This window comes from Eublepharis macularius, chromosome 2, assembly GCF_028583425.1.
Source record: "Eublepharis macularius isolate TG4126 chromosome 2, MPM_Emac_v1.0, whole genome shotgun sequence".
NCBI lineage: Eukaryota > Metazoa > Chordata > Lepidosauria > Squamata > Eublepharidae > Eublepharis > Eublepharis macularius.
Window position 1 is genome coordinate 197,760,455 of NC_072791.1, and position 26,133 is coordinate 197,786,587.

A 26,133-nucleotide genomic window follows, 5' to 3' on the forward strand; every position below is an offset into this window, starting at 1 on the left:
TAAAGATGTCCACTGGTCTGGGGAGGAGGGAATCATATAAGCTCTGCAAAATGAATCAAGGTAACTGTGGGGTCAAGTTCACTGTATCTCATTGAGAAGTGTACTTAAGTTAGAAATCACCACCACCATCTTTTGTGTTGCTTAAAACAGAACGTGAAGGCTTTGAAAACGGACAGGTTGAAGCAATTGTGAGCGGGTTCACTGTTGATTATCATCATAGACTTGTACACATCATTTGAAAACCCTAAGAAAAACATTTTCAATCAAAGAGTCAAGCTCATTTATTTAGAATACGTTCCGACGAGTATCCAAAAAGTTTTGTTTGTTTATTCTGCTTTGGCTCCCCCCGCCCCATAAAATTGCTACTTTTAATTTTGCTACAGCAGAATCCATTTTTTTAATGGACTCGTTATCCAGATTGATAATGAGGACAAATCCTACATGTCTACTAGGGTTACCTACTCTGGGTTGGGAAGTACTTGGACATTTGGGGGCAGAGGCTGAGGAGGGCAGATTTGGGGGAATGGGAGGAGCTCAGCAGAGATGTAAAGCCATAGAGTCCATTCTTCAAAGCTGCCATTTTGTCCAGGAGAAGTGATCTTTGTAGTCTGGTGTTCAGTTGTTGTAACCTCAGGAGAACTTCTGGCCTCACCTGGAGGTTGCCAACTCTCATTTCTGTAGTAACATAAATAGATGTCGTCTGGCCTATTCATTTCTTTGGGACAGGCATATTAGCATAAAAGATACAGTTGCTCTGTTGCCTTGGAAATGTTAACAGCGCTTTAAATCATTTTCTTGACTGTGAGTTCCACCCATGTTAGCAGTACTGAAAATGACCCTCAAAGAGTTTCTGGCTGCAAAATAAGTAAAGAAAGATCTAGACAGAAAGAATCAAGACCCCTGTTGTTGTTTAACAGAGAAATGCAAAGTCAGACTAGAAAGGAGGACCTTCCATGACATTCCTCACCACAAAAGCCTCCTTCAAGGCACTTCAGCCCATTTAAAGCTTTGTATGGCTCTAAAGCCACAGGGAATCATTAAAGCGTAGCTCATAAATAACATCTTGTTAAAGGCTTTATATGACACAAATTTTTCTTTCAGTGTAGGAGAAAACTATTTTACTCCAGGGGCATTTCTCCCCAAACGGTACTGATTAGTGAGAATTGGATTCAGGCTACTGCTTTCTATCACTTCATGGTGAATTCACATAGAAGCTACAAGAGACAAATGACACTTGAACGGCAAGTGGATCGAGTGGAGAGCAAGTGGAGGGCAAGTGAACAGGGAGGAATACACTTGCTGTTCGAGTGTCATTCGTCACATGTAGTTTGGCCCTTTGTCTTTTAAAGAAATGGGATCCAGTGTGCACTTGTCTTCCTCCTGACCATTGCTTAGACAACAAACACACCTACCCATCTCTCTCTCTCTCTCTCTCTCTCTCTCTCTCTTTCTCTCTCTCTCTCTCACACACACACACACACACACACACACAGGTGTGTCCAGGGCTTTTTTTCTGGGAAAAGAGGTGGTGGAACTCAGTGGGTTGCCCTCGGAGAAAATGGTCACATGGCTGGTGGTCCCACCCCCTGATCTCCAGACAGAGGGGAATTGAGATTGCCCTCTGCGCTGCTGCGCGGAGGGCAATCTCAACTCCCCTCTGTCTGGAGATCAGGGGGCAGGGCCACCAGCCATGTGACCATTTTCAAGAGGTTCCGGAACTCCGTTCCCCCGTGTTCCCCCTGAAAAAAAGCCCTGGGAGTGTCACTCAAACAGATACCATACACATGGACTTGGATTCAGCGCAGTGTTTCTGCAAGAAGAAGGATTTTAACCCATGAAGCATAACTTCTTGCCTTCCCTCTCCTGTTACAGCCAGATCCCCCCCCCCAAAACGCTACTCATAGGAACAATATTAAGGGGCTCAGTGGGGGAGAGGCTATGTGGGCAGTTGCCCACTTCTAATGGGAGGGCTCCTGTTGGTGGGTCTGCCCTCCCACCCTTGCTCCCCAGACTAACACGAGAAAGGTCCGGTGCAGGAACAACTTCACACAATGCATGGTGTCATGCCCACCCAAAACCCTCATTGTGACATAAGTGCATCAAGGGATGCTTTGCCCATCCCTGAAAACTCCATGGTAAAACTCACAAATATTATTTCTACCCCCTGCCCTGCCCCTAAAGCTCCCAGGGATGCCAGCTACCAGCCTGACATCCGCAGGGCAGAAGTCCATCCATCTACGAAACTATTTCAGGTAGTTTCAGGTAGGTAGCCTTGTTGGTCTGCATGAACAGCAGGATTTGAGTCCAGTGGCACCTTAGAGACCAACAAGATTTTCAGGGTATGAGCTTTCAAGAGTCAGAGGCTTAAAGCTCCCTTCTTCAGATACCTGAAAATCTTCTTGGTCTGTAAGGTGCTACTAGACTCAAATGCCTCTGTTCCACTCATGGAAACATTCAGTGGGATCCAGCTGCTGGATCTCAGCATTAGTGATGTGCTTTTCTTTCTTTTCAGTTTTGTTTTGTTTTGGTTATATTCTTTATTGTGCATACTCAGTTTTCCTGTAGTAACCATTTTATATGTGAATGGGACAGACACCTGAATAAATAAAAGTGGTTGTCTCTAACTCTTTCAGTCTGGGCTGTTCTGTCTCCTCCAGCCTTCCATTTTAATCTCTGCCTCCCACTCCCCATTCTTGTTATATTTAACTTTTCCTAGCCTCCCTCCATGCAAACAATCTGCCAGAATCAGGGCTTTTTTTCCAGCAGGAATGCGGTGGAATGCAGTTCCAGCACCTCTTGAAAGTAAACATGTGTCTAGTGGCCCCACCCCCAATCCCGTTTCCTCCCCACAAGCAGCCCGAGGCGTCCAGTTCTTTCGCAGCACGTTGAGCCTCAGCAGCGGTGAAACAGGAGTGGGCCCTGCACCCCAGCTTGCTGGGGAGGGGCTGTCTCTACTGCCGCTTCCTCTAGCATTTCCTCCGGCCGGAGGCAGAAGGGAGCCTCCCCACTCGTGAGGGCATGTCGGGTGACAAGCAGGAGGTGTGGCCAGTCAGCGTAGGAGATTTCCTGTCCCAGGCACAGAGACCAAGCACTGGCGGTTCCCCTTCCCAGTGCTCCTGTGCTCTAGCCCTGCACCCAAGCAACCCAAGCTCATGGGCTTGCTTGGGCCAGTGGCATAGTGTGGGGGAGCCAGAGAGGCGGCCACCTTGGGATCAAAATTTTTAGGGGGCACCGCACTGAGGAGAGCCTGCGCTCCATCCACAGGAGGCCGCCCACACCACCTGCCACGCAGATGGGGCGGCCAGCTTGCTGAGCGCTGAGCTGGCCCTACTTCAGTGGCTGCTGGCCAAGGAGTGCACTGAGCAGGTGGCATGGGCAGTTGTGCTGAAGGGCTGCCAGGTAAGGGGCAGGGAGGCAAGAGGGCCTGAAATCCAGGAGCACTCCCAGGAGGTGGCCATGCCCTGCGCCGTGATGTCACTTTCAAGAAGTGACGTCATCACACGGTGCCTGGATCGCATGCGCATAGAGTGTGCACGTCGTTCCAGGGGCACCAGCTGCCTGGAGTTGCCCAAGGTGCTAGCAATCCATGCTATGCCACTGAGTTCCACCACCTCTTTTCCCAGAAAAAAAACCCTGGCTAGAATCATAATAAACAGGTAGAGCACTACAGTTTGAGGTTTTTTTATGTTCTAAACTTATTTTTCTCTAAGTTCTTTATGAGTTCGTTATTGGTTTTTATGCAAATCTGTAAACTTGTCCATCCAAGACAATGGAAGTAAGTCTGTTTTCCATAAAAGTGTAACTTTTTTTAACAAAAGTATTCTCCCTCCCTCTGAAGGGTGAACGAGGCCTCCCTGGCCCTCCTGGATTGACTGGAGAAACTGGAGTAGGATTGCCAGGCCCAAAGGTAAAAAATGCCAATCATGTCGCCTTCTTTGCAAAGTAACAACAACAAAAAAAGAACAGCTGCTGAAATAATATATGACTGGATAAAAACTTAAAAGAATAAATGATGTCTTTGTAATACCTGAAAGGTATTCTGGACACAGTTCAAATACATTCATACCATTCTTTTAAAAGAAAGACGCCCAACACTTCACAGTTAGCTCTCAGTATGATTATCAGCACTGAAACTGAACATTGACTTCAAGTGATATGTTTCAAAATAGTTATGAATCCTAGGAAAAGACTTGCTTTATTTCCTTATCATTGAGGACGTTACGTTTAAAAAAACTCCCTACTTTATTTCCAGATATCATAATGACTTTTTTTTCTCTACAGGGTGATATCGGTTTAATAGGAAGACCGGGTCCTGTCGGTCCACCAGGGGTTGGAGAACCAGGTTTACCGGTACGTGTTTCTATGGGGTAAATCCTGTTAAAGGAATCTGTTAGAAAGGAATACTGATAATAGATCTCTCTTGCAGTAAGCCTCAAAGCTACCTCAAAGTTTGGATTTGATATTGGGCACCTTGGGTTCAGTTTTGCATCCTTTTCCTTTTGCATATGTAGTTCTCATAACTTCTTTTCATGTTAGTTATAATTTTTATGCAGATGAACTGCAATTTCATCTTTCTTTATGAAATATTTCGCCTCCTCCTTTTTTCTTGTCACCCATATTGTTTCTTCTGGGCTACAACAAGTTTCAGTATAAATGTTTCTGAAATTAAGGGGAAAGTAAATGATTGAGAAATTTTCCTCTGACTGAACAGCCCTCTAAACACATTGGGAGTTCCTGAGTATGCAGAAAACTTTACACTGTATGTAAGAAGCCCCGTTTTGTCCTGATAGCTACTCAACCATAAACTCCATTATTGGAGGGAACAAGCTAGGATCCTATGAGGAACTGAGGGAAGGAGATAGATGATTTTGACGTTTCCCAAACACACACCCAAATTCCTCCTCCAAGATTCTATAAACTTTCAGGAGCCAGAGCTCGCTAATTTCTTCCCTCCTCTTTTCCTTTCCTTTAACTGCCCTCAACATTTTGTATTCCTTGAAGCATGCTTTGTCCTCATCAGACCATTTTGGATATGTTTGTGTCTTTTTTGTGTAGTGGTTAAGAGTGCGGGACTCTAATCTGGAGAGCCGGGTTTGATTCCCCACTCCTCCACTTGAAGCCAGCTGGGTGACCTTGGGTCAGTCACAGCTCTCTTAGAGCTCTCTCAGCCCCACCCACCGCACAGGGTGGCTGTTGTGGGGATAATAATGGCATACTTTGTAAACCGCTCTGAGTGGGCGTTAATGGGCATAAATTGTATGTTGTTGTTGTTGGTTAGCCTACAAAGTCATATTTCTCAGCATACATGTCTAGAAAGTCCTGCCTTTCTTGTGGATGGTCTTGTTTTGCTGATTTGTGATTGACAAGTGCCAGCTACCCACTGTTACTGTCATGAAGCTTAGATAGTAGCCAACATTCATTCCTAAATAGTGGGAATGGTGAAATTTGGTCATTGGTCAAAGAAGCTTGAGATTTTCTAAATGTCAGAAAGGATTATGAGACTTCTTTGGACATTTACTAGCTTGTCAGAGCTGCCAGGAGCAAGATAAGACTTCTCTAGGAATCAAGATTCTCTCACTTTAATCTTTCACTAAACTGTAAAACTAGCATGTGTACTCTTGCTATGATTTCAAGTCAAACAAAGGGTTAAAGTAAGCAGTTATGGATTCCTAGAAAGGTTCTAGCTGTCGCTGGAGCCCTGAAACTAAAGGCCATACAATCAAGCATGGTACTGGATGCTCCCTTACTCTCACTGGAGAATTAAATGAGGCAAGAGGGCTGTTTGACTAGGGGTGCGCACCAAAAAATGTTAGGTAAATCTGGATTCAGTATACTAGAGTCCCAAATTTGGCATTCTGGGAATACCAAACAGATTCTCAAATTTATTTCGGCGATATCAGAGAAATTTGGTTTTATTCAGCCGTCAATCCAGGAGCTATTCAAAGGGGCCGAGGGAGTCATTTTTCAAGTAAACTTGACCAAATTTGCAGGAAACCTACTTCTGGCTCCCCCCCCCCCGCCCCGAAGTTTCAGGAACAATCCTATGCGCCCTCAAAGAACATGCCCCCAGCCACTCTCCATTATTCCCAATGGAGAAAGCTATTGGGGACTGTCCAGGGGCATAGGGATGGCATTTTTCAAGCAAACTCCCACCAAATTTGCAGGGGACATACTCCTGATTGTAGAGGTTAAGTTGCAACAGTGTTCCTTGTTTCAGTTTGGTTTGGGTGGAATGGGTATGGTTTTCTAGTGTGATGTTGGTCTTTTGTTGGTTGGGGGATCCTTAGAGGACAGTCAGGAGTAGGTCCCCTGCAAATTTGGTGGAGTTTGCTTGAAAAATGACCTCCCCGCTCCTCTCTCTGCAAAAAAGGCAGGGGCTGCTGTTTCTTTGTAGGGGAACAGCAAAGGAACAGCCATGCCTGGTTTACTGAATTAAACCGAATTAAACTGAATTAATTTAGTGGACTGGTTCAGAATACCAGTTTGATTCATTATTCACTATTTTGATCCAAAATAGCCAGATTTAACCAAATCAGCAAAAATCCAGTATTTTATTCCAAATACCCAACCAAACTGCACACCTCCATGTGTGACTAATTAGGTTCCCAAATCAATCTGGGCGCAGGGAATGTTGTACTCCTAGTCCCTGCCTGTTTACGATTTGGGCATAGTAAAATGAAGCAGTTACTACTGAACTATAAAACAGAGGGTGAAATATGGTAATTAGCCAAGAGAAATTGGTAGTTCTTGGAATTTATTTAGGTTTTTATGTTATTTTTCTCTCCAAAGGGACCTAAAGTAGCTTACAAAAAAAGTTGCAAATTACAAAAACAAATAGACAAAAAACCCACAGACAAATTTTCACTGATCTCAGGGTGAAGCTACAAGTGACGAATGACACTTGAACGGCAAGTGTATTTCTCCCTGTTCACTTGCGCTCCACTCAATCCACTTGCCGTTCAAGTGTCATTCGTCACTTGTAGCTTGGCCCTGAGTCTGCCAAGCTGACCTTTGAAGGTTCCAGGTTGCAAGCAATGGGCCAAACGTCCTTTGGCTCTTGACCTTTGTCTCATGCTTCAGGGCTCATACCTTGCCCAGATTAAATACCTATAGGAAGAGGAGAAAAAAGTCAACCTAGTTTGACTTCAGCTGCTGCTAGCTTCATCCAGCAAGCCAGCAGGACATTCCTAATTTCCTCCCTCTAGTAATTGTCTCCATCCAAAACTGAATTATCAGTAAATGTCAACATTCACCAAGTTTCTCATAGGTACAAATATACATGTGTGTTACAGTAAATGTGTGTTTGCATGTATATGTGTTTGCGTGTATAGGTGCAAAAGAGACAGACAGACAGACTTATATGCAGGCAGAGAAAGCATTCGGGTGCCCAGTAGATTTAACTAAATAAAATGCATGAGATTGCTCAGTGAGATTCAGCCCATACACACAACTCAACCTGCACATTGACTGAACACACAGAAAGGGAGAGTGGCAACAAGCATGCTGGCCCTGCCCCCACTTCTTCATGACCCCCAGCTCGTGCACAGAGGCAGTGTCCATATGTACACTCCCCCCTCCCATAATTGGCAACATTTGGAAAGCATTTCAGGGAGGGGGTATGTGCATGGACATTGCCTCATTGCGTAGAAGCTGTGCTCACAAGCCAGTGATGAGGTGGCGGTGGGGCCAGCACAGTTGTGTTCATTCCGCACACTCTGTCAATGCATGCAGGGGTCATATGTACACAGGCCTTTTGTCTTACTCAAATGGTTTTCAAGCTGTGTTCTGATCAATGGTATGATCAGTGATGACAGAGGAACTTCCATTGCCCTCTATCGCTGGGTTTCCCCTACTGTACAGCCGCAGCAGCGTGCAGGGTACGTCCTCAGTCTCCCTGGGACAAATCTGTGGTCTGCTCTCCATGTGAGTATCTGTCTTAGAACACTCCTCTGTCACCTTAATACTCCATATCATACAGGAGATTTCTCAACAGAGAAAACGATGTAAAAATGTGTAATGTTTGGGAAAGCATCACCTTACTGTATCTATTTGGAAATCTTCTTCAAGGGAATCTTAAATCCTTGTTTTACTTTAAGCATGTGAGTGATCCCATAATTATCTTTTTTTCAAAGTTGAACTTATGTTTGATTGCTTAGCTGAATTATTACAAGGGCAAACCCCACATTTTTGTCAGTGATTAAAAATACGGCTACTGTGATCCTGCATAACTTGTTATGGGTGTCATGCATATTTCTCTCCTTGATGTCTCATGAATGTAGTTTTATTACAGCAGTTCTGAACAGGTTGCAACTAGGTTCTAAACCACAAAGATGTGTCAAGATCAAACGAACATTGATTTTCTTATTGACTTGTTTTCTACAAATATTTTGATAGGGGCCTCAAGGACCGCAAGGTATTCAGGGAGAAAGAGGATCCCCAGGTGAAGGTCTTCCTGGTCCAAAGGTATTGAAGAGTGTTTATTTTTAAGAAATTATTTTAGCAGAGGCCTTCAAAATGTGTTTATTTTTGTTACCAAGCCACTGTCATTTCCAAATTGGAAGAGCTGAGATATAAAAAGAAATCCTTTTCCTTTAATGTCAATCTACATTACAAAATTTGCCCATGGAACTGTTTGTCTCCCCCCCCCTCCCCTGCCCCGTTTTTAGCACTTGAAAAGGAAAGCGGGGGAGAGCTTCATGTTGCACCCCCATCAGGACTGAGCCCTTGCAGCATTTAAAAATCTCTTGTCATGTTTAGTTTGGCCCTCTCTGTCAAGCAATTACAAAAGGTTTCCCAATCAACAATAAACCATTAGAAGAATAAGTATATTTCTATTTATTGTCACTGTATAAATATATTCTTCTAATGGTTTATTGTTGATCCGGAGACCTTTTGTAATTGGTTACCTTTGCTACCAGGCTTCTCTGTTGTTCCTGTCTGTCAAGCACCAAAAGGCACTGATCAACAGTCAGGCTTGCCACTCATTTTCTTGTTTTGTTATTTGTATGCTCAATGTGACATTATTTCCCCAGCTGCATGTATCTGTCACCAGGAGCCACATAAGAGCACCACTATTGTTTTTATCAAGATGATGATTCAGAAACAGAACAAGAATGGATGGCTAGAAGCTTACTTTTTTACTATGTAAAAGTTCAGGTTTGCCTCTTCTAACTGGAATCTGCATGCCACATGCAACTTCATTCAAGGGTTCTATTGTCATTGCTTTATCTTCTCAAAGCTATAGCCAGGGCCTGGGGCCCACAGGTGCACAGCCTTATCTGAACTACCAACTCACCCAATCTAAGATTTCTTGCTGTTTTTTAAAAAAAAAACTGCTGTCCTTCACGTCCATTAAAATCTTGTGAGGAAATGACAGCTTCTCTTTCAAGAATAACAGCCGGGAGACAAAAAAAGTCAGTGGCAGAGGATCCCCCCCGCCCCCCGCCTGAGTAATCGTGTTCCATTCCTACAGCTCTGTTGAGCCACCATTTTCCCTGTCTCTGGTAATATTTTCAAGATAATCATTGTTAGTGTTATTTATTTATACCTCTTTTTTCTCTCCAATGAGGTCCCTCAAACAGTTTGAAGACTCAAATAATTATTCTCTCCTGCTTTTTATCCTCACCACAACCTTGTGACATAGGTTAGACTGACAGAACCACAAGTGACAAAAGGCACAGATTGGACACTTGTCAGCTTCCCTCAAGTTTTGATGGGAAATGTAGGCATCCTGGACTCGCAGCTTCGCTCTCCGACTGCTGTCCAATGGACTTTTCAACTGTCACTTGTCCAACATTCCGCCAAGCTGCCTACATTTCCCATCAAAACTTGAGGGAAGCTGACAAGTGTCCAATCTGTGCCTTTTGTCACTTGTGGTTCTGCTCTAAGAGAGTGACTGGCCCAAAGTCAGCCACTGAGTTTCCAAGACTGTGAGAGCCAAGCTACAAGTGACGCCTGACACAGGTTGGACACTTGTCAGCTTCCCTCAAGTTTTGATGGGAAATGTAGGCATCCTGGTCTTGCAGCTGTAATGGAGAGCCAAGCTGTAAAACCAGGGTGCCTACATTTCCCATCAAAACTTGAGGTAAGCTGACAAGCGTCCAACCTGTGTAAGGCATCACTTGTAGCTTGGCTCTGAGTGGGGATTAAACCCGGGTCTTCCAGATCCTGGTAGATAAGGATATCCTTCTTTTTAAGTAATTCTTTAACAAATTCTCCTTTATGTGCTATGGCAGGATTATTCAACGAAGTTATTTATTCAAGGAATATGTCTTCTTAGTAAGCAAGGGAAAAGTTCTGATCTTAAAAATGTTTTCATTTAACATACTGTGTATATATAAAAGCTGAAATAGAAAATCAGCCCTTCCTTGCATGAAAATAAGCAGTCAATTCCCAGTGAATACACAGCATCACTTCATCACAGCTTAGTGAAGTTAAGAACGCACTAACGAACTGGAGATTTAAACAGGCAGAATGAATGTAATTAACTAATCTGGAGTTTAGCCAGGACACCATTGTGAACAGAAAAATAGAATCTGAAACAAGTGTTAACAATTTCTGCTGTACTCAAATGGGTTATTTTTTATTACTTATATAAATCAGAATTTTACATTTAGCATATTGTACACATTATAACACTGTAAGAGCCAGTGTGACCTAGCAGGATTAGAGAACTTGCTTCTGTGGCAACTGGCAAGCTCTCATGTTCACTGGGTGGCTTTGGATTGGCCTAACCTATCTCACGTCAGCACGGTGCAGATAACAACCTTGTATACTTCTTAATAAGAAGTATTATAATATATATGTTGAAAATTAGGAAGAACATAATAATTAGTTAATACACAAAGAATTTGTGCCGTAATCCATCAGCAATGTTGAACATGAGGAAACAGATTTTTGCTTACACATCTCCTGTAGCATCAATAACACCATGTGCAAAAAGATGCTGCGCATACAATCCCAAACACTTGACCTCTGCAACTAGTACTTGAAGTGGCATGCATGCTTCCGGGTACTCGGCTGGGAACAGATCACATGACTCCGAACAGCCATTTGGTGCTTTCAGCTTTGACCTCACTGATCACCTGACTGAGAGGGGCCTAAATTTATTTTATTTGTTTTCTTATTTTAAACATTTCTATGCCACCGTTCCACCAAAACAGAGTCCTCAAGACAGTGAACATCAGACATGAGAACATCTAAAACATTAAAAGTATATTTAAAATGTATGTATACAATTTAACAATTCCAAAGAAACATATAGACAGTACCAGGGAGGAGTGCCAATAAGAGGTTAAATCCAATGCCTCCTTTTTTATACATTTTAATAATAGAGCCATATCTTATGTGCTTATGTTCAGATTATGTGACTGATGTTTAGATTTTATCTGGGAGACTGGTGATGAAAGTCCTATTCAAGGAGGGGTCTCCACCTTTCTATCAACATCTCTGTCTGCATACATCAAGGAGTCCATGTTTATATGTGATATGCATTTAGTTTTTTCCCACTGATGTGCAAATTTCAGAACTGGATCAAACATATTTGAAATGGCAAGAAGATAAAACATGGATTCATGTCTCATCTGTGATTCTTTTGCAAATGGAATGGTGAAGTCACTGGGGAAAAATCTTTGATGTGCAAAAGAAAATAACTTCAGGCATTTCCTCTGCATTTTTGTATTTTGAATTTTTAATTGCATGGAGTTGGATCCAGACTAAACTGGCAATTTCCACTGAATCTCCGTTCCTGCTGCAGACCCACCCCACTTCATGTCATTTCCCAGGATCCCCCCTATCCCCCCAGGAGTAGCATTTTGTGAAGATCAGTGGGCTGCAGTGTGGGAAGGGGAGAGACAGAAAAATTCCATTCTTCCATTGGAAAAATAAGTTTGGTTTCAACCCACTCACCGCAACCACTCCATCTAAACTAAATAGGATCTGAGATGAAAGTATGGATCACACTTATTAACCAAGACATGACTTCATTTTTCTCTAAAGGGAGATCGTGGTTTTGATGGGCCAAAGGGACCTCGGGGACAACCAGGCATTGGCATAAAGGGTGAAAAGGTGAGCTGTAAACATGTCAAGGAATTTGTACAGCCCAAATAAAACAGAATACACTGTGACTGATACTACTCACAAAGGGGCTAATGAAGCAAAATAAAGAATTTGCTTTTTCAATAGCCATTGAACAACACTGTAGTTTGCAGATAGATGGGTGCCCAATAAACTATTCCAAGCCCATTTTAACATCTCCTCAGCGTAAAACGTGAGGTGAAATTGAAAGTGTCTGAGTCTGTGGGAAAGTTAGGTTCTGAAGTGAAAAAAGCAGAGACTGTACATGTTGCTTACTGCTGTTGATTCAACAACGTAAAGCTACCTAATGTGTTCTTAAGAAAATACAGAATAAACTTACCAGCTCATCTGTACTGAGGCTGTACAATGAGCTTCAGAGGGTCTGTGTCAAATTGTACCTAAAGAAGATTTAACCATTTATAAGGATTATCATGTATTTGAATACAGCAAGGAGTAATGAGACTTAATTTATTAGGGTGAACTTGGCCCTCCTGGTTTGCCAGGGCCCATTGGATTGCCTGGTGTTGGAATTCAAGGAGAAAAGGTATGTTTTGGGGTGTGAGGCACTTTTTAAAACCCATGCCAGGCTGAGGGAAATATTTCTATAGGATTAATATTCTCACGTTGTTTCTAGGGAGTGGAAGGTCCAAAAGGACCACCAGGGCCAAGAGGGCCACCAGGACAGGGGTTACCTGGACCAAAGGTAAGAAAATTCAGGTGTAAAAGAAACATCTGCTTGATTTTAATACTATATGTGACTTCAAAAAGCTGGCTGCTTCTCATTGGAGGGTGGACTCTGTGCTGTTAGATCTTGCTGAGATCCCTCCCCTCCCCAAGCTCCCCCCCTCCCCAGGCTCCCCCCCCCCAAATCTCCAGGAATTTCCCAACCCGGAGCTGGTAACCCTACCCCAACATGTGAACTCTGTCACAGTCATTTATGATTTGCATGTTCTCAACCATTCCCTCACATGCTGTTCCCATCCTATATTGGACCATAATGAAGTGCAAGACCTTACTAGTTCTCCCTCCTGCATTGTTATCCTGAACAGAAGCAGTCTTGGGGGAACTATTTTGGCCCACTGTAAAAGAAATGGGTCAAATATTTCCTTATCCAGGCTGTTCCTGTTTGGGGTAATAGTGTAGAAGTTGAATTTGCCCCCCTAGTTGGAATGAGAGTCAGACACAAAGGTTTGGGTAAAATGGGCCGCTTTATTAAATGAAACAGCAAACAACAATTACGGCAAGGGGCCTAACTAGCGGTACAGGTCAGGCCCTGGGGTCATTCACTGGGACCCCGCCCTGACCTGTCTGGGCGAGCACCCGCTGCCCCGGGTGCGATCCATCCGTCAAATGGCTGCGACCCGGCTTGGCCAGGCGGAGTGGTTCACCCCTGAAAAGCTCCCCCAACCGGGCCGAACGGCAGCGGAGTGAGACCGGCTTATCCAGGGGTTCCCCACCCAGGGCGTCTGACCTCGCAGCTGGGCCGTACGGCAGCCTGCTGCTCCTGAAAGACCCCAGTTCCCCACCAATGGGGAGGTGCCAAGGGTGCTCACCGGCCCGCCACAAATATATCCCTAGCTAAATCCTGCACCCATGGCAGCAAATAAGGTCCACCCCTACATTACCAAACTACACCCCTTACCCAGTGCGAGGTAGGCGAAAAAACTCACGACCCAAGGCCAATCAGGGCAGGGAGACAAAAAATTCCTACCTGGTCCTATAAACTAGCGACCGGCTAGTCCCGCACTGAAGTAGGGTGAGGAGGGTGGGCCGAGCACGAGGCGAGACTGATCTGTAGGAGGGCGGAGCGGCAGCCTACTGCCTATAAGCTCCGCCCCCCTCAGTAAAGCCCCATAAGCAGGGCTGGTCAGTTCTCTGCCTCCCTCCAGCCAGGGAGGCAAATGGCTGCCACCAGCCTAAGGGGCTAAAGCCCCTGGCTGGGATGGCAGTATTACCCCCCTAGTTGGAATGAGAGTCAGACACAAAGGTTTGGGTAAAATGGGCCGCTTTATTAAATGAAACAGCAAACAACAATTACGGCAAGGGGCCTAACTAGCGGTACAGGTCAGGCCCTGGGGTCATTCACTGGGACCCCGCCCTGACCTGTCTGGGCGAGCACCCGCTGCCCCGGGTGCGATCCATCCGTCAAATGGCTGCGACCCGGCTTGGCCAGGCGGAGTGGTTCACCCCTGAAAAGCTCCCCCAACCGGCCGAACGGCAGCGGAGTGAGACCGGCTTATCCAGGGGTTCCCCACCCAGGGCGTCTGACCTCGCAGCTGGGCCGTACGGCAGCCTGCTGCTCCTGAAAGACCCCAGTTCCCCACCAATGGGGAGGTGCCAAGGGTGCTCACCGGCCCGCCACAAATATATCCCTAGCTAAATCCTGCCACCGCAGAGGCCAAGCCTCTGCTTAGGCCTCAGCGCCCCACAAATGGCATAAAGCCAACCTGAGCCCCTGCCGTAGGTCGTCCAAGAAAATGCTGTTGCCCCTGTAAGAGAGGTGCACGCCATCCCCTCTGTAGAAGGAAACAGACTCGGCCCGAATCTGCGGATGGGGCAAATAAATCCCCAACCCACCCGTCAGTATCTTAAACAGGGCTCTGTTGGCCATCCGCCTAGCCCTTTCAATTGCTCTGTGGTCCAATGCCTCCCGCCACACACGGCGCGGAAGCATAGCAGACCAAAAAATCAGGACACCGGGCCATCGCTTCCTGATTTCCAAGAAGTCGTCCCGAGCCTGCCAAGAAAGGGCTACCCCTTTCATTAGCCCCAGATCGTTCCCACCAAGATGAACTACCAGAATATGAGGAGGAGGGGCGGACCTCCCCTCAAACAAGAGTGGCAGCAGCCCCGCCCAACGTAGGCCTCTTCTGCCCTGCCACTCGATGGTAGCCCACCGGCTGAGTCCAAGCTGGGACCCGATCCAGGATCTTCTCGCTTGGTGCGCCGCCCAGAAGATCATGCTGTGGCCACAGATGAGGATCCGTATCCTCTCCTGACGACCCACAGCACCTGTAAAAAACACAAGTCAGCATGATTTACCGCGTCCAAGCGGCCTGACGTATGACGCATAAGCTCCTGAACGCCAACGGCCTACCTTCTGGATGTCAGGCCCAGAAAAACCCATGGCAGCGGCAGTGGATGCCGCCCCAATGCGGAAAGAATGGGTCCCAAATTTGACCCCTTCCAGACCCAACTCGCGAAGAGCCCTACCCGTGACTGCCCAAAATTGGTACCTAGTCAACGGGGAGCCATCACTGTGGCGGAAAAGAACCCCGGAGTGATCACCCCGAACCTCTAAATAGCACTGTAAGGCTGCTATGGGACACAATTCAGCAATGGAACACCGGCCAAGGGCCAGGTCCACCCCTTTTTGTTGCTGGTCCGTCTTGGACCGTCTGATCCGAAGGATCAGCTGGTCATTCATAATTTTAACATCCGCAGCCATAAGGGCACGGCCAGAGTCGTCCCTCGTGGACTGCTGGACCAGCTCACTTACCCGAAGAGCGCCAAAGAACGCAAGTAAGGAGGCAGCGTGAAACAGCCGCTCCTCAAAAGGAGAGCTGCAGACCTTCGGCCATACCGCCTGTAATCCTAGAAGGATGTCAGGCGAGATGGGTTGTCTGTCATCCCTGGGCGTGGCAGACTCCCTCGCCCACCCTTCTAGCATCTTCCGAATGCGGAAGTCGCCAGTGGTATCCAAAAACCCTCTAGCCTTCGCAGCAAAAGCTAGGGCCGCCACCTGGCTGCGAATATATTTCACACTGTGCCCCTTACCTCTTTGAAGTACGCAAAATTGAGCCAAATGTTCAGCTGGAAGGGGCCAGACCCGGCGGAGGCCTGCAACCTGCCTAAAGGCATCGAAGTTCCTTACCGCCCTGTCGTACGCCCTCCCGGTGCTAGGGGCAATGGCTAACTGGATGGCCCTGGAGGCTTCCACTTGCCAATCGTCCACAGCTCCAGCGGCACCAGAGCTGGCACCAAATCGGCCTCGGGGGCAAGCTGTCGAAACCGGTCCATCTGCAGACGAGACAAGGCGTCTGCCACCTCATTGTTGACACCAGGTATATGCCTGGCTGAAAACAATATGTTAAGGTGCAAGCACCTCAAAGTAAAGGTGCGGACCAAGGTCATGACCCGGGGCGATTTGGATGAAAGGGAGTTCACTACTTGAACCACAGCCATATTATCGCACCAAAAGTGCACGGAGTGGTTGGCAAACTCCTCTCCCCAAAGATAAACTGCCACTAAGATTGGGAAGAACTCCAAATAAGTTAAATCCCTACACCGTCCGTCTGCAACCCACTCCTCGGGCCAGGTGGCGGCACACCAGTGCCGCCTAAAATAAATCCCCAGCCCTATGGACCCTGAAGCATCTGAAGACACTTGCAGTTCCCCTTCAAGGAGGAGCTCCTGCCTCCAAAAGGACACCCCATTGAAACCCTGCAAAAACTGCACCCAGACACCTAGGTCCTCCTGCATGCCCTCAGACAGGCGTATCTTGTGATGAGGGAGCCGGAGGGTCCCCATGGCGTCACAAAGGCGCCGCAAAAAGGCTCTACCGGGGGCCACCGCCTTACAGGCAAAGTTAAGGTGGCCCACTACTTGCTGGAGCTCTAACAAGGAAACTTTACGCTTCCCCAGCATGGTGCGCAATCGCTCCTTCAAATCCAACAGCTTCTCCACTGGAAGCCTGGAAGACTGTTGCACCGTATCTAACTCAATGCCTAAGAAGGTCAGGACAGTAGATGGGCCCTCTGTTTTCTCATGCGCCAGCGGAACGCCTAGCTCCTCAGTTAGGCTGACGAAGTCAGCCAAAAGGCGCGCACACTGACCCGTCCCCGGGGGCCCAACCAGGATAAAGTCATCCAAATAGTGGGCGGAGTCACGGCAGCACTGCCTATGACGCAATGCCCACTCCAGGAAGGTGCTAAATCGCTCAAACACTGCGCAAGAGATAGAGCACCCCATGGGGAGGGCCCTGTCCATATAGTATTGACCTTCAAAGGCAAAGCCGAGGAGCTCAAAGTCCTCAGGATGCACGGGGAGAAGCCGGAATGCAGACTTGATGTCGCATTTCGCCATCTCAGCTCCCCGGCCACAACGCCTGACCACCTTAACGGCCTGGTCAAACGATGTGTAACGCACCGAGCACAAGTGCTCAGGTATCGCGTCGTTCACAGATCCACCCCTGGGGTAAGACAGGTGATGAATTAAACGAAATTCACCTGGAGCCTTTTTAGGCACCACACCTAGTGGGGAAACCCTCAAGTTGGGTACAGGAGGGGTGGGAAAAGGGCCTAAAACCCGTCCCTCCCTACATTCCCGCGCAATTTTGTCTCTAACTACATCCTCCATGCCTGCCACAGAACGTAAGTTGGCAGACATGAAGGGAGAGCGGGGGCCCTGAAAGGGAATACGGAAGCCAACTAAAAACCCCTCTAACAAAAACTGGGCATCTGCCCTTCTAGGGTAATCCACCAACATGGCTTCAAGTACCCTCACCCTTATTGGGCTGGGGCCCTTTTCCAGGGCCCTGTTGCCCCCCAAATCCACCCCCCTTTTTACTGAAGGGTTTCTGCCTTTTGCAAGCATTAATGGCGTGAGGACCCCGGCAGATGGGGCATTCATGGCCGTACCGGCAGTTCTTCCTGCTGCAGGACCCCCGCGAGGTGAACTCAAAACAGAGCAGCCGTGGCTGAACCGACTGCCCCGCGAACGCGCGGGAGCCTGAACTAGGAGCAGTAGCGCCAGCTGGTCCAAAACCGGATCTCTGGACGATATGGCCACTATCTGACCTCTCACCCGGACCGAATTTAGTAGGTGTCATGAGCTGGATCCACAGATGGTGGTGCACCTGGTCCCATGGTAACGAAGGGTTAAGGGCCGCCCGCATTCTAAATTCCTCATCGTATTGCAGCCAAGCTGCACCGCCGAAGTCCGTATGCGCCCTGTATATGATGTCCATATACTGAATGAGCGGGGCGGCCCTCCAAGGCTGAACCCTTGCTATCACACCTGCATATATAAAGAAACCTGGGAGCCAATTGGCCCAGGTTCTATCAATCCTGCGGCGCTTAATGCGTTCTTTATCTCTATCCTCCAGGTCCTCCTTGTCCCTTTTCTCCAGATCCCTGAAGAGAAGGGTAAAGACGTCCACATACTCCCCACGCAAAATCTTCTCTCGCGTGGCTGGGGTAAGGTGATCGCCTAGCGGCATGGCCGTGTCACCCACAGGGAGAGCCCGGTAGGGCACTGTCCCATAATTGCTCCAAGGCCCTCCTGAACAACAACCCCATGCCCTGGCCCCACCTGTATCACCCGGAGCATTTGAAGGGCTGGAAAGCCAGCCCGTGGCCCAGGGCGTTTGGTGAGGGAAGGACAGGGGGCCCCAGTGGGCGCAATCAGAGGGCCGAAGGCCCCCGCCCGCCCCACCCGTGGGAGGTCCCTGCATAGAGACATTATGTTGTGATGTCTGAGACCCCGACGGCCAGGGCCAAGCCGTGACCTGTTGGGGACAATCGTACTTACCCTCCGCTTCAGGAGGCTGGACCACCAACGCTAGCTGGCCCGCTTCTGCAGGACAGTTTGCCACAATTTCCCCAGCTGCTGTCCCGACAACATCCTCCTCTATAGCGTGTGTATCCACTGCCGCCAAGGGGATTGCCGGCCCTTCAGACGTTCCCTCAAGAGCGGACAAACGAGAAAGAATGTCAGTCATGGATACAGACCGTGCCGACCGGGCCGGCCGTTTACTGCCCCCCCCCTCCTGTGTGAGGAGCCCTAGCTTGCTCCAGAGCCGTAAGTCGAGCCATGATGGCTCGACCTAAAGACCCTTCCTCCTCCTCGTCGGACGACAAGGTAACTGCAGCACGCTTCGGGGGGCGTGGGGCGGGCTGCTTGCCCTTGGAACTACCGACCCCTTTCTTAGGCCCCATCCCAGCCCTCGGCAGAGACCTATTAGCACCCGCAAGAAAGGTACTGCCAGGTGCCTAGCAACTAATTGAGCACCAAGGTGTACCTCTTTAATATATATGATTCAGGCCAGCAAAATTGGCAGCCACTGCCCTATCAAGGCCAGGCAAGTCACCACCCAAGATGCGGTCAAGGCAGGCACCCAGTGAGCAGGTGCAGGCCGAGGGGTCCAGAACAAAATTTAAAACTACCCCACAAAATGGCTGCCCTCCTGAGGCCCTCAAAATGGCTGCCGTCAATGCCCCTGTCCTCCCTAAATGGCTGCCGCCAATTCAACACCCGCCTAAGAACCAACAGGCCACTGAATAAGTGGCCAAAAGCGCTCTGTTCCCGGCTGAGCACTGTGCGAGCCGGTGCAGCACCCAACCACCCGCGGGCGGGAAAAACTGGACGCAAAACGGGCGAGCGCTGGAGCGGCCGCCCCCCCAGTGGGTGGGAAAAAATGGCGCGCAAACGGGCGAGCGGCGGCGTGGCCGCCTCGCCGCGGGCGGGAGGCGCGGAGCGCCAATGAGTGTGCGCCGGCGCGGCCGCCTCACCCACGGGCGGGAGAAACGGCCCGTAAACGGGCGAGCGCCGGCGCGGCCGCCTCACCCACGGGCGGGAGAAACGGCCCGCAAACGGGCGAGCGCCGGCACGGCCGCCTCACCCGCGGGCGGGTGGGCGGGCGGGAGGAACGGCCCGTAAACGGGCGACCGCCGGCGCGGCCGCCTCACCCGCGGGCGGGAGGAATGGCCCGTAAACGGGCAAGCGCCGGCGCGGCCGCCTCACCCGCAGGCGGGAGGAATGGCCCGTAAACGGGCGAGCGCCGGCGCGGCCGCCTCACCCGCGGGCGGGAGAAACGGCCCGTAAACGGGCGTGCGGGAGAAACGGCCCGAAAACGGGCGATCGACGGCGCAGCCGCCTCGCCGCGGGCAGCGGCGCGCAACGGGCGTACGGGTGCCTCCCCCCCGAGATGAAGAAGAAACGGGGGGGGGCGCACACAGGCAGCCGCAGAAACCGCCACCGAGGCTCGCCCACCCAGGAGCGGCAGAAAGACTGCTCGGTGGGCAAAGGAACTGGGCCCCGCAACCACCAAGGGCCCCCCGACAAACCAAGCCTGTCTGCCCACAGGCAGAAACAGCACCCTATGAGGCCTCGTGCCAGCGGAGAAAGCAACGTCCTCTCCAGCCGAGCACGAGGCGAGACTGATCTGTAGGAGGGCGGAGCGGCAGCCTACTGCCTATAAGCTCCGCCCCCCTCAGTAAAGCCCCATAAGCAGGGCTGGTCAGTTCTCTGCCTCCCTCCAGCCAGGGAGGCAAATGGCTGCCACCAGCCTAAGGGGCTAAAGCCCCTGGCTGGGATGGCAGTATTCCTTCCAGGACTGCCAAGAACCACCATGGGACCCCAGACAAAGTTCACCTGGGCCCCCCACATTACCCTGATCCAAACCAAATAAATCACTTGGCTTGCTGTTACCATAAATCTATGATAATAAAAGGATCTGTATGTCTGTCCATATGTCCATTTGTGGCAGACAGAACCCAACAGAAAATAAAGCCAGGAGTCTCAAAATTGGCCACCAAACTTCAGGATGATTGTGGGAGTTCCAGTGTCCAAAATGAAGGAAATTGGACTATTCTGTCCTAGGTTGTCTCCAAATCAACGACTCCCTGGGGCTATTTGCAATGGAAACTAAAATTCGCTGTTTGTGTCAGGCATAACTCATCAGCAAATCATGCTTGGTGTTTGAACATTGGCCACCCAACTTCAGACTGATGTGCCCAAAATGCAGGGAACTGAAATATCCCAGACCAGATTATCTCCACAATAGGCAACATGTAATAAGAGATCTTTTAAGCAATCTGTCATGTGGGTCTCCTAGTACTCAAATCCCCAACCTGCCATGGAAGGTAGCTGGGTGACCTTAGGCCTGTCACACCCTCTCAGCAAGGCCTTCTTGACAGGATTGTTGTGTGGATAAAATGTAGGACAGGAGAACAACGGAAGCTGCTTTGGGTCCCCATTGGGGAGCGAGGCAGGGCGTGACATTTGTTATAAATCTAATTTTACCTACAGTTCACCAAAAAAGATGACCGCTCTTGCTGTTGCTTCATCAGGCATTGCTGCAACTCTTTTGGCAGAAAGAAAAGCTGCTCATTTAATATTCAAAGCATTGTTAGGCGCAGGCCCCTTTTGCATCTATATAAGCCTTCGTAACTGTGACAAAGAAATAGGAACAATATTCCTCACCTCTTTCTGTCCAAGCTGTTCCTGTTAAAAATGCTCTTCTCATCTACTCAGTTTGCACATCCTGTGCCTCTCAGTATTTCTCTCTATAGTCATGTGCAAAATTTTGTAATTTTATATTTGCACACACATCTTCTAATCCAGGATGCACTTCTCACATCTGATGAACTGAGCTCTGGTTCACAAAAAATCCAGAGGTCTAATCTCTAACTGTCCCTTAGAGTTATAAAATGGTACCTGAGATATCTCCTGCTGGGATGGGTGTCCAGTCCTTGGGAAGGTGAAGACAAACCTGCCTTTAGGACTCTTTGTTCTCCTTTCCCTGAATCACACACGCAAAAGGCTGCAAAGCCTTTTTGTATCCTCGTTGCTCGAGAGTGGTGGTGGAAAGGAGTTCTCTTCCGTAAAACCATGGTGAGCTGGCCCCTTGTCACATCAGTCTTATCTCTCATGCAAGAACAACATCCCATAAAACAACATCCCTTGAGCCATCCCAGGATGTCAGTTAGAGCAAACGGTGTTTATTGCCCCATCCTTTCTGCTTTCCCAGAGCTGGATTTGAAAAGGTGAATCAGAGACCAGCTTGATATAAAAGACTTCAGCTTGAGAAATTCCTGGAGATTTGAGGGGTGGAACCTGGAAAGGTTCAGATTTGGGGATAGGAGGGACCTCAGTGAGGTATACCATACAGTTCACCCTCCAAATCAACCATTTTCTCCAGGGGAATTCATATCTGTGGCCTGGAGATTAGTTGTAATTCCAGGAGATCTCCAGTCACCGCCTGGAGGTTGGCAACCCTATGCCCCCATCATGATCTCCTATACACTGGTTAAATAAAAGATGGGATGTTGGGGATGCATTGATCAGTTTCTAGCTGTGATATTTCTCAAGATCTAACCAGATGAAGAGAGAAATAATACGTCTATCCAGAATTCTACTAAGGTCTATTCAGTGGAGCTTACCTCCAGGATTTCACTATTAATAGTGTAGGTGGGTAACCATGTTGGTCTGCAGTAGAACAGCAGGAATTGAGTCCAATGACATGTTAGAGACCAACAAGATTTTCAGAGTGTAAACTTTTATTGCTCCCTTCATCAGACACTAGTGTGGTCATTTAAGAATCTGAATTCTACCATACATTTGATGGCTTAAATTGAGATTGTTGCTATCTTCTCTATGGGAAGGGAAAAAATGTTAAGCAAAATGTTTATATAGATCTTTATGAAGTTAAAGCTTTTCAAGGACAAGGTTTTTCATTTAAGGGTGATCAAGGTTTGCCAGGAGAAACTGGAGCTCCTGGAGAAAGGGGTCTTGGAGAACCTGGTGCAAAGGTAAGATTCAATTCTAACGCTTTTCTAAGTCTTCCCACTCTGCATATTTTAAAATCACATTGTAACCGGCCTTTCTAAATTAAAGGAGGATACAGTTTAAGAATCCAACTTGTTCTCCCATTCGGCGATAGAAAATAGCCCCACTCCAGAAACAGGCACCCTTAGCAATAGACTGATTCAAAGTTTCCATATTAAGCTTAAATCATAGGGATTCACTGAAAAAAATCTTTGCTACATGTAGGAAACCAATTATTTTTAAAAGATTGGGCCATGTTAAAATTCAAAGCTGACTGGAAATGCTCCCCTATTTATTTTCATTTATCTAATCAAAAAATGTTCAAATTGGCTAAATATTTCTTTTACTTAACAGTTCCAAATATCGATGCTCTTTCATGTTACTTAGAGCTAAACTATTAGAGATTAATTACACAAGGATGTTCATGTGAAAGGAGTCCCAATGTTAGCTGGGAAGCCAAGTTTTAAAAGACAGATCGGAAGGCTCTGTCAATTTCCGCTCTCTACAGAGCAGCAAAGATCGCTCCTCAGAGGGTTTGTTCGTTTCCTCTTCGGCTCCCAGAAGGGGAGGTGAAACTGATAGAGCCTCCCGGAGCTGAAGAAGAAATTAAGAAACCCTCAGAGGAGCAATCTTTGCTGGATTTGTAGAGAGGGGAAATTGACAAAGCCTTCCGATCTGCCTTTTAAAACTCAGCTTCCCGGGTAACATTGGGACTCCCTTCACGTGAGTGTCCTTGTGTAATTCGTCTCTTGTAGTTGAGCTCTTAGATACAATGTGTTACCTTCTTCTGAGATGAAGGGCTGTTTTAGTAGAATTTCCCCTGAGAAATGTTATTGTACGCTTTGTAAGGACCAAGTCAATTCAATTGCCCATATCCTTTTTAGCTGCCACCATTTCAATTCATGTTGCAACTAATATATCTATCCCTGGATCGAATGTTTACAGAACATTTCTGATTAATAAAAACTAAAGATTTTGCTATCAGGCAAGATAGTGTACATATGATCTAGCCATATTTACCTATGGAGCTATAAAATACATTGACATATGGGTTGTAGGCTAAGTTACAGGGAAAGGAAAAGGAAAAGTATCAAACATGCTCATCAGAATTGCTTGATGGGTCCTAATATCTAAACCAGGGGTGACATGGCATGCACAGATAAATTTCCTGGAATCCACCCACTGTTTTCAGAAAGTTGGTGTGGTCACATGGTTCTTGCCTAGCAGAACTTCTGATTGACCACTGGTGGTCTGATTGGCTGTGCAGATTAAAATAAGGTGGGTTCAGTGACAGATGCCACCATGTTTTTATTCTCTCTTGCCCCTCTTTCTTAGTGTATTTTTAAATTGCCTGCCTTTTTCTCTGCACTTGGGCTACCTCTGTGTGTGTGGCTCCACCTCCTGTGGCAGCCATTTTGTGACTGGCTCTACAAATTTGTGGCAGCCATTTTGCAATTAAGCCCATCACCTTGTCAATTCAAATACGCCCACAGGCTCAAAACAATTGGTGACCCCTGGTCTAAATACTTGTCCAGCTTCTTCATTCCTTATTTACTTTAGGGGGAACCAGGTTCTTCGGGGCTGGCAGGCCTACCTGGCCTTCCCGGAGAAGATGGAGCACCAGGACAAAAGGTTTGCTAATTTCTCTTTACTGGTATCTACCTTGAAAAGTTGCAACAATTTCTACAAAGGGCTAACCAGCAGACTTTTCCAGGAAGTAAAAGGCCTTATAAATATCTCAGCTACTTTCTTTTATGGTCATGAATTAGTAAACTGTGATAGATAGGCTATTCCACAAACAAAACCAAGCATATATTGTATTATCAAGAATAGTGATTTGAATGGGCTGGGACTGAGGCTTAGTAGTAGAGCCGCTGCTTTGCATGTAGGAGGTCCCAGGTTCAATGCCTGGCATCTCCAATTTAAAAAAACCCGGATAGTGTGTGATATGAATTGACCTCTGCCTAAAACCCTGGAGAGCTGCTGCCGACCAGAGTAGCCAGCCAGTATTGACCTTGATAGATCAACGGTCTGATTCAGCTTCATGTGTTCATGTGACTGATTGTTCCAAATTAGGATATGGAAAGGCTCTGCCTTTTTTTGAAAAAAGCTACTAATGAAACTAACCACCAATGTAATGAGTTAGGGACCATAGACTTCACCACTATGTTACCTTGCATATTATCTGCTGCTCAAATAGATACTCCTATACTACCTGTGCTTCATGTTATCTAATGTCAGTCCTAGAATTGATTATGTTCTATTTCAGCAGTTCTTCAACTCTGTTTTGGATCCTTGCGTCTTTGTAAAATCCTATGAAATTGTTGTGGAAATGTCCTTGATACTGTATGGAAATGTCCTCGATACTGATTGTACTAATCTCATGCTATGTAATCTTCCTTGAGTTTCAGTGAGAATGGCAGACTATACATGACATAAATAAATAAATAAATAAATAAATAAATAAATAAATAAATAAATAAATAAATAAATAAATTTGAATGGAAAGGTGTAAATAAGCTCTGTGCTGACTCTGTCTTGTTTAGATTATTTCAGGGATGTCACTATCCAGTTAGCGGCATCCAGTTAGCGGCATTATTTTGGTGTAGTGGTTAAAAGTGGCAGGACTAGAGAACCAGTTTTGATTACCCACTCCTCCACTTGAAGCCAGCTGGGTGAACTTGGGTCAGTCACAGCTTCTTGGAGCCCTCTCATCTCCACCCACCTCACAGGGTGATTGTCATGAGAATAATAATAACACACTTTGTAAACCGCTCTGAGTGGGCATTAAGTTGTCCTGAAGGGTGGTATATAAATCAAATGTTGTTATTGTTGTTGTTTCTTTTAAAAAACACATTCTCCCTTCATCGCAGGATAGGGAAAATGCAACTCAACTAAATAAGTAAGTTGTACAATATGATGATTCTGGAGCGGTAGCCCTAGAAGTCTGTTGCAGCAAAAATAAACAGGAGTCTTGTGACACCTTTTAAGACTAGCATAAGCTTTTGTGGATCACAACCACTTTATTAGATGCATGCAATTATGTATAAATAATGCATATCTATAATTATGCAGGAGCAGTTTATTACTTAGCATCTCTATAATGCTTCATCTGTATTATCTTGTTGTAATCTGTACGCCAATTGTGTAAAGTAAGCCAGCATTATTATACCTATACTATAAATAGCAGCTGAGGCTAAGAGGAACAGTAGCTTGCTAAGTTTAGGTCACCTACTGAACTCATGGTGGAGATTCAACCCAGCAAGAACAGCTACACTTGCTGATTGATACAATATAAACCATGTATATTATATAGTATAAACAACTATATGTGATCACTGTCTACTGCAGGGAGAACCAGGATTACCTGGCCTCCGTGGTCCAGAAGGTGCTCCTGGGATTGGAATACAGGGTGAAAAGGCAAGAAGTCATTTTTTAATTGGTTATGGATTTATTGTGCTTCTATAGTGTTGTTACATCTGTCACTTGTGTGTCTTAGAACAGTGGCTT

General features: G+C 47.1%; 1 protein-coding gene across 1 annotated transcript in view; it reads left to right on the plus strand.

The window, feature by feature from the left end:
- LOC129323589 (collagen alpha-1(XXVIII) chain-like) overlaps positions 1–26,133 on the plus strand; it is a 63,940-nt gene that overhangs the window by 14,396 nt on the left and 23,411 nt on the right. The window contains exons 11-19 of the mRNA XM_054970118.1: positions 3,839–3,907; positions 4,282–4,350; positions 8,395–8,463; positions 11,998–12,066; positions 12,551–12,619; positions 12,710–12,778; positions 22,539–22,607; positions 24,184–24,255; positions 25,975–26,043. Of these exons, the coding sequence (XP_054826093.1) occupies positions 3,839–3,907; positions 4,282–4,350; positions 8,395–8,463; positions 11,998–12,066; positions 12,551–12,619; positions 12,710–12,778; positions 22,539–22,607; positions 24,184–24,255; positions 25,975–26,043 (624 nt within the window). The remainder of the gene's footprint in view (positions 1–3,838; positions 3,908–4,281; positions 4,351–8,394; positions 8,464–11,997; positions 12,067–12,550; positions 12,620–12,709; positions 12,779–22,538; positions 22,608–24,183; positions 24,256–25,974; positions 26,044–26,133) is intronic.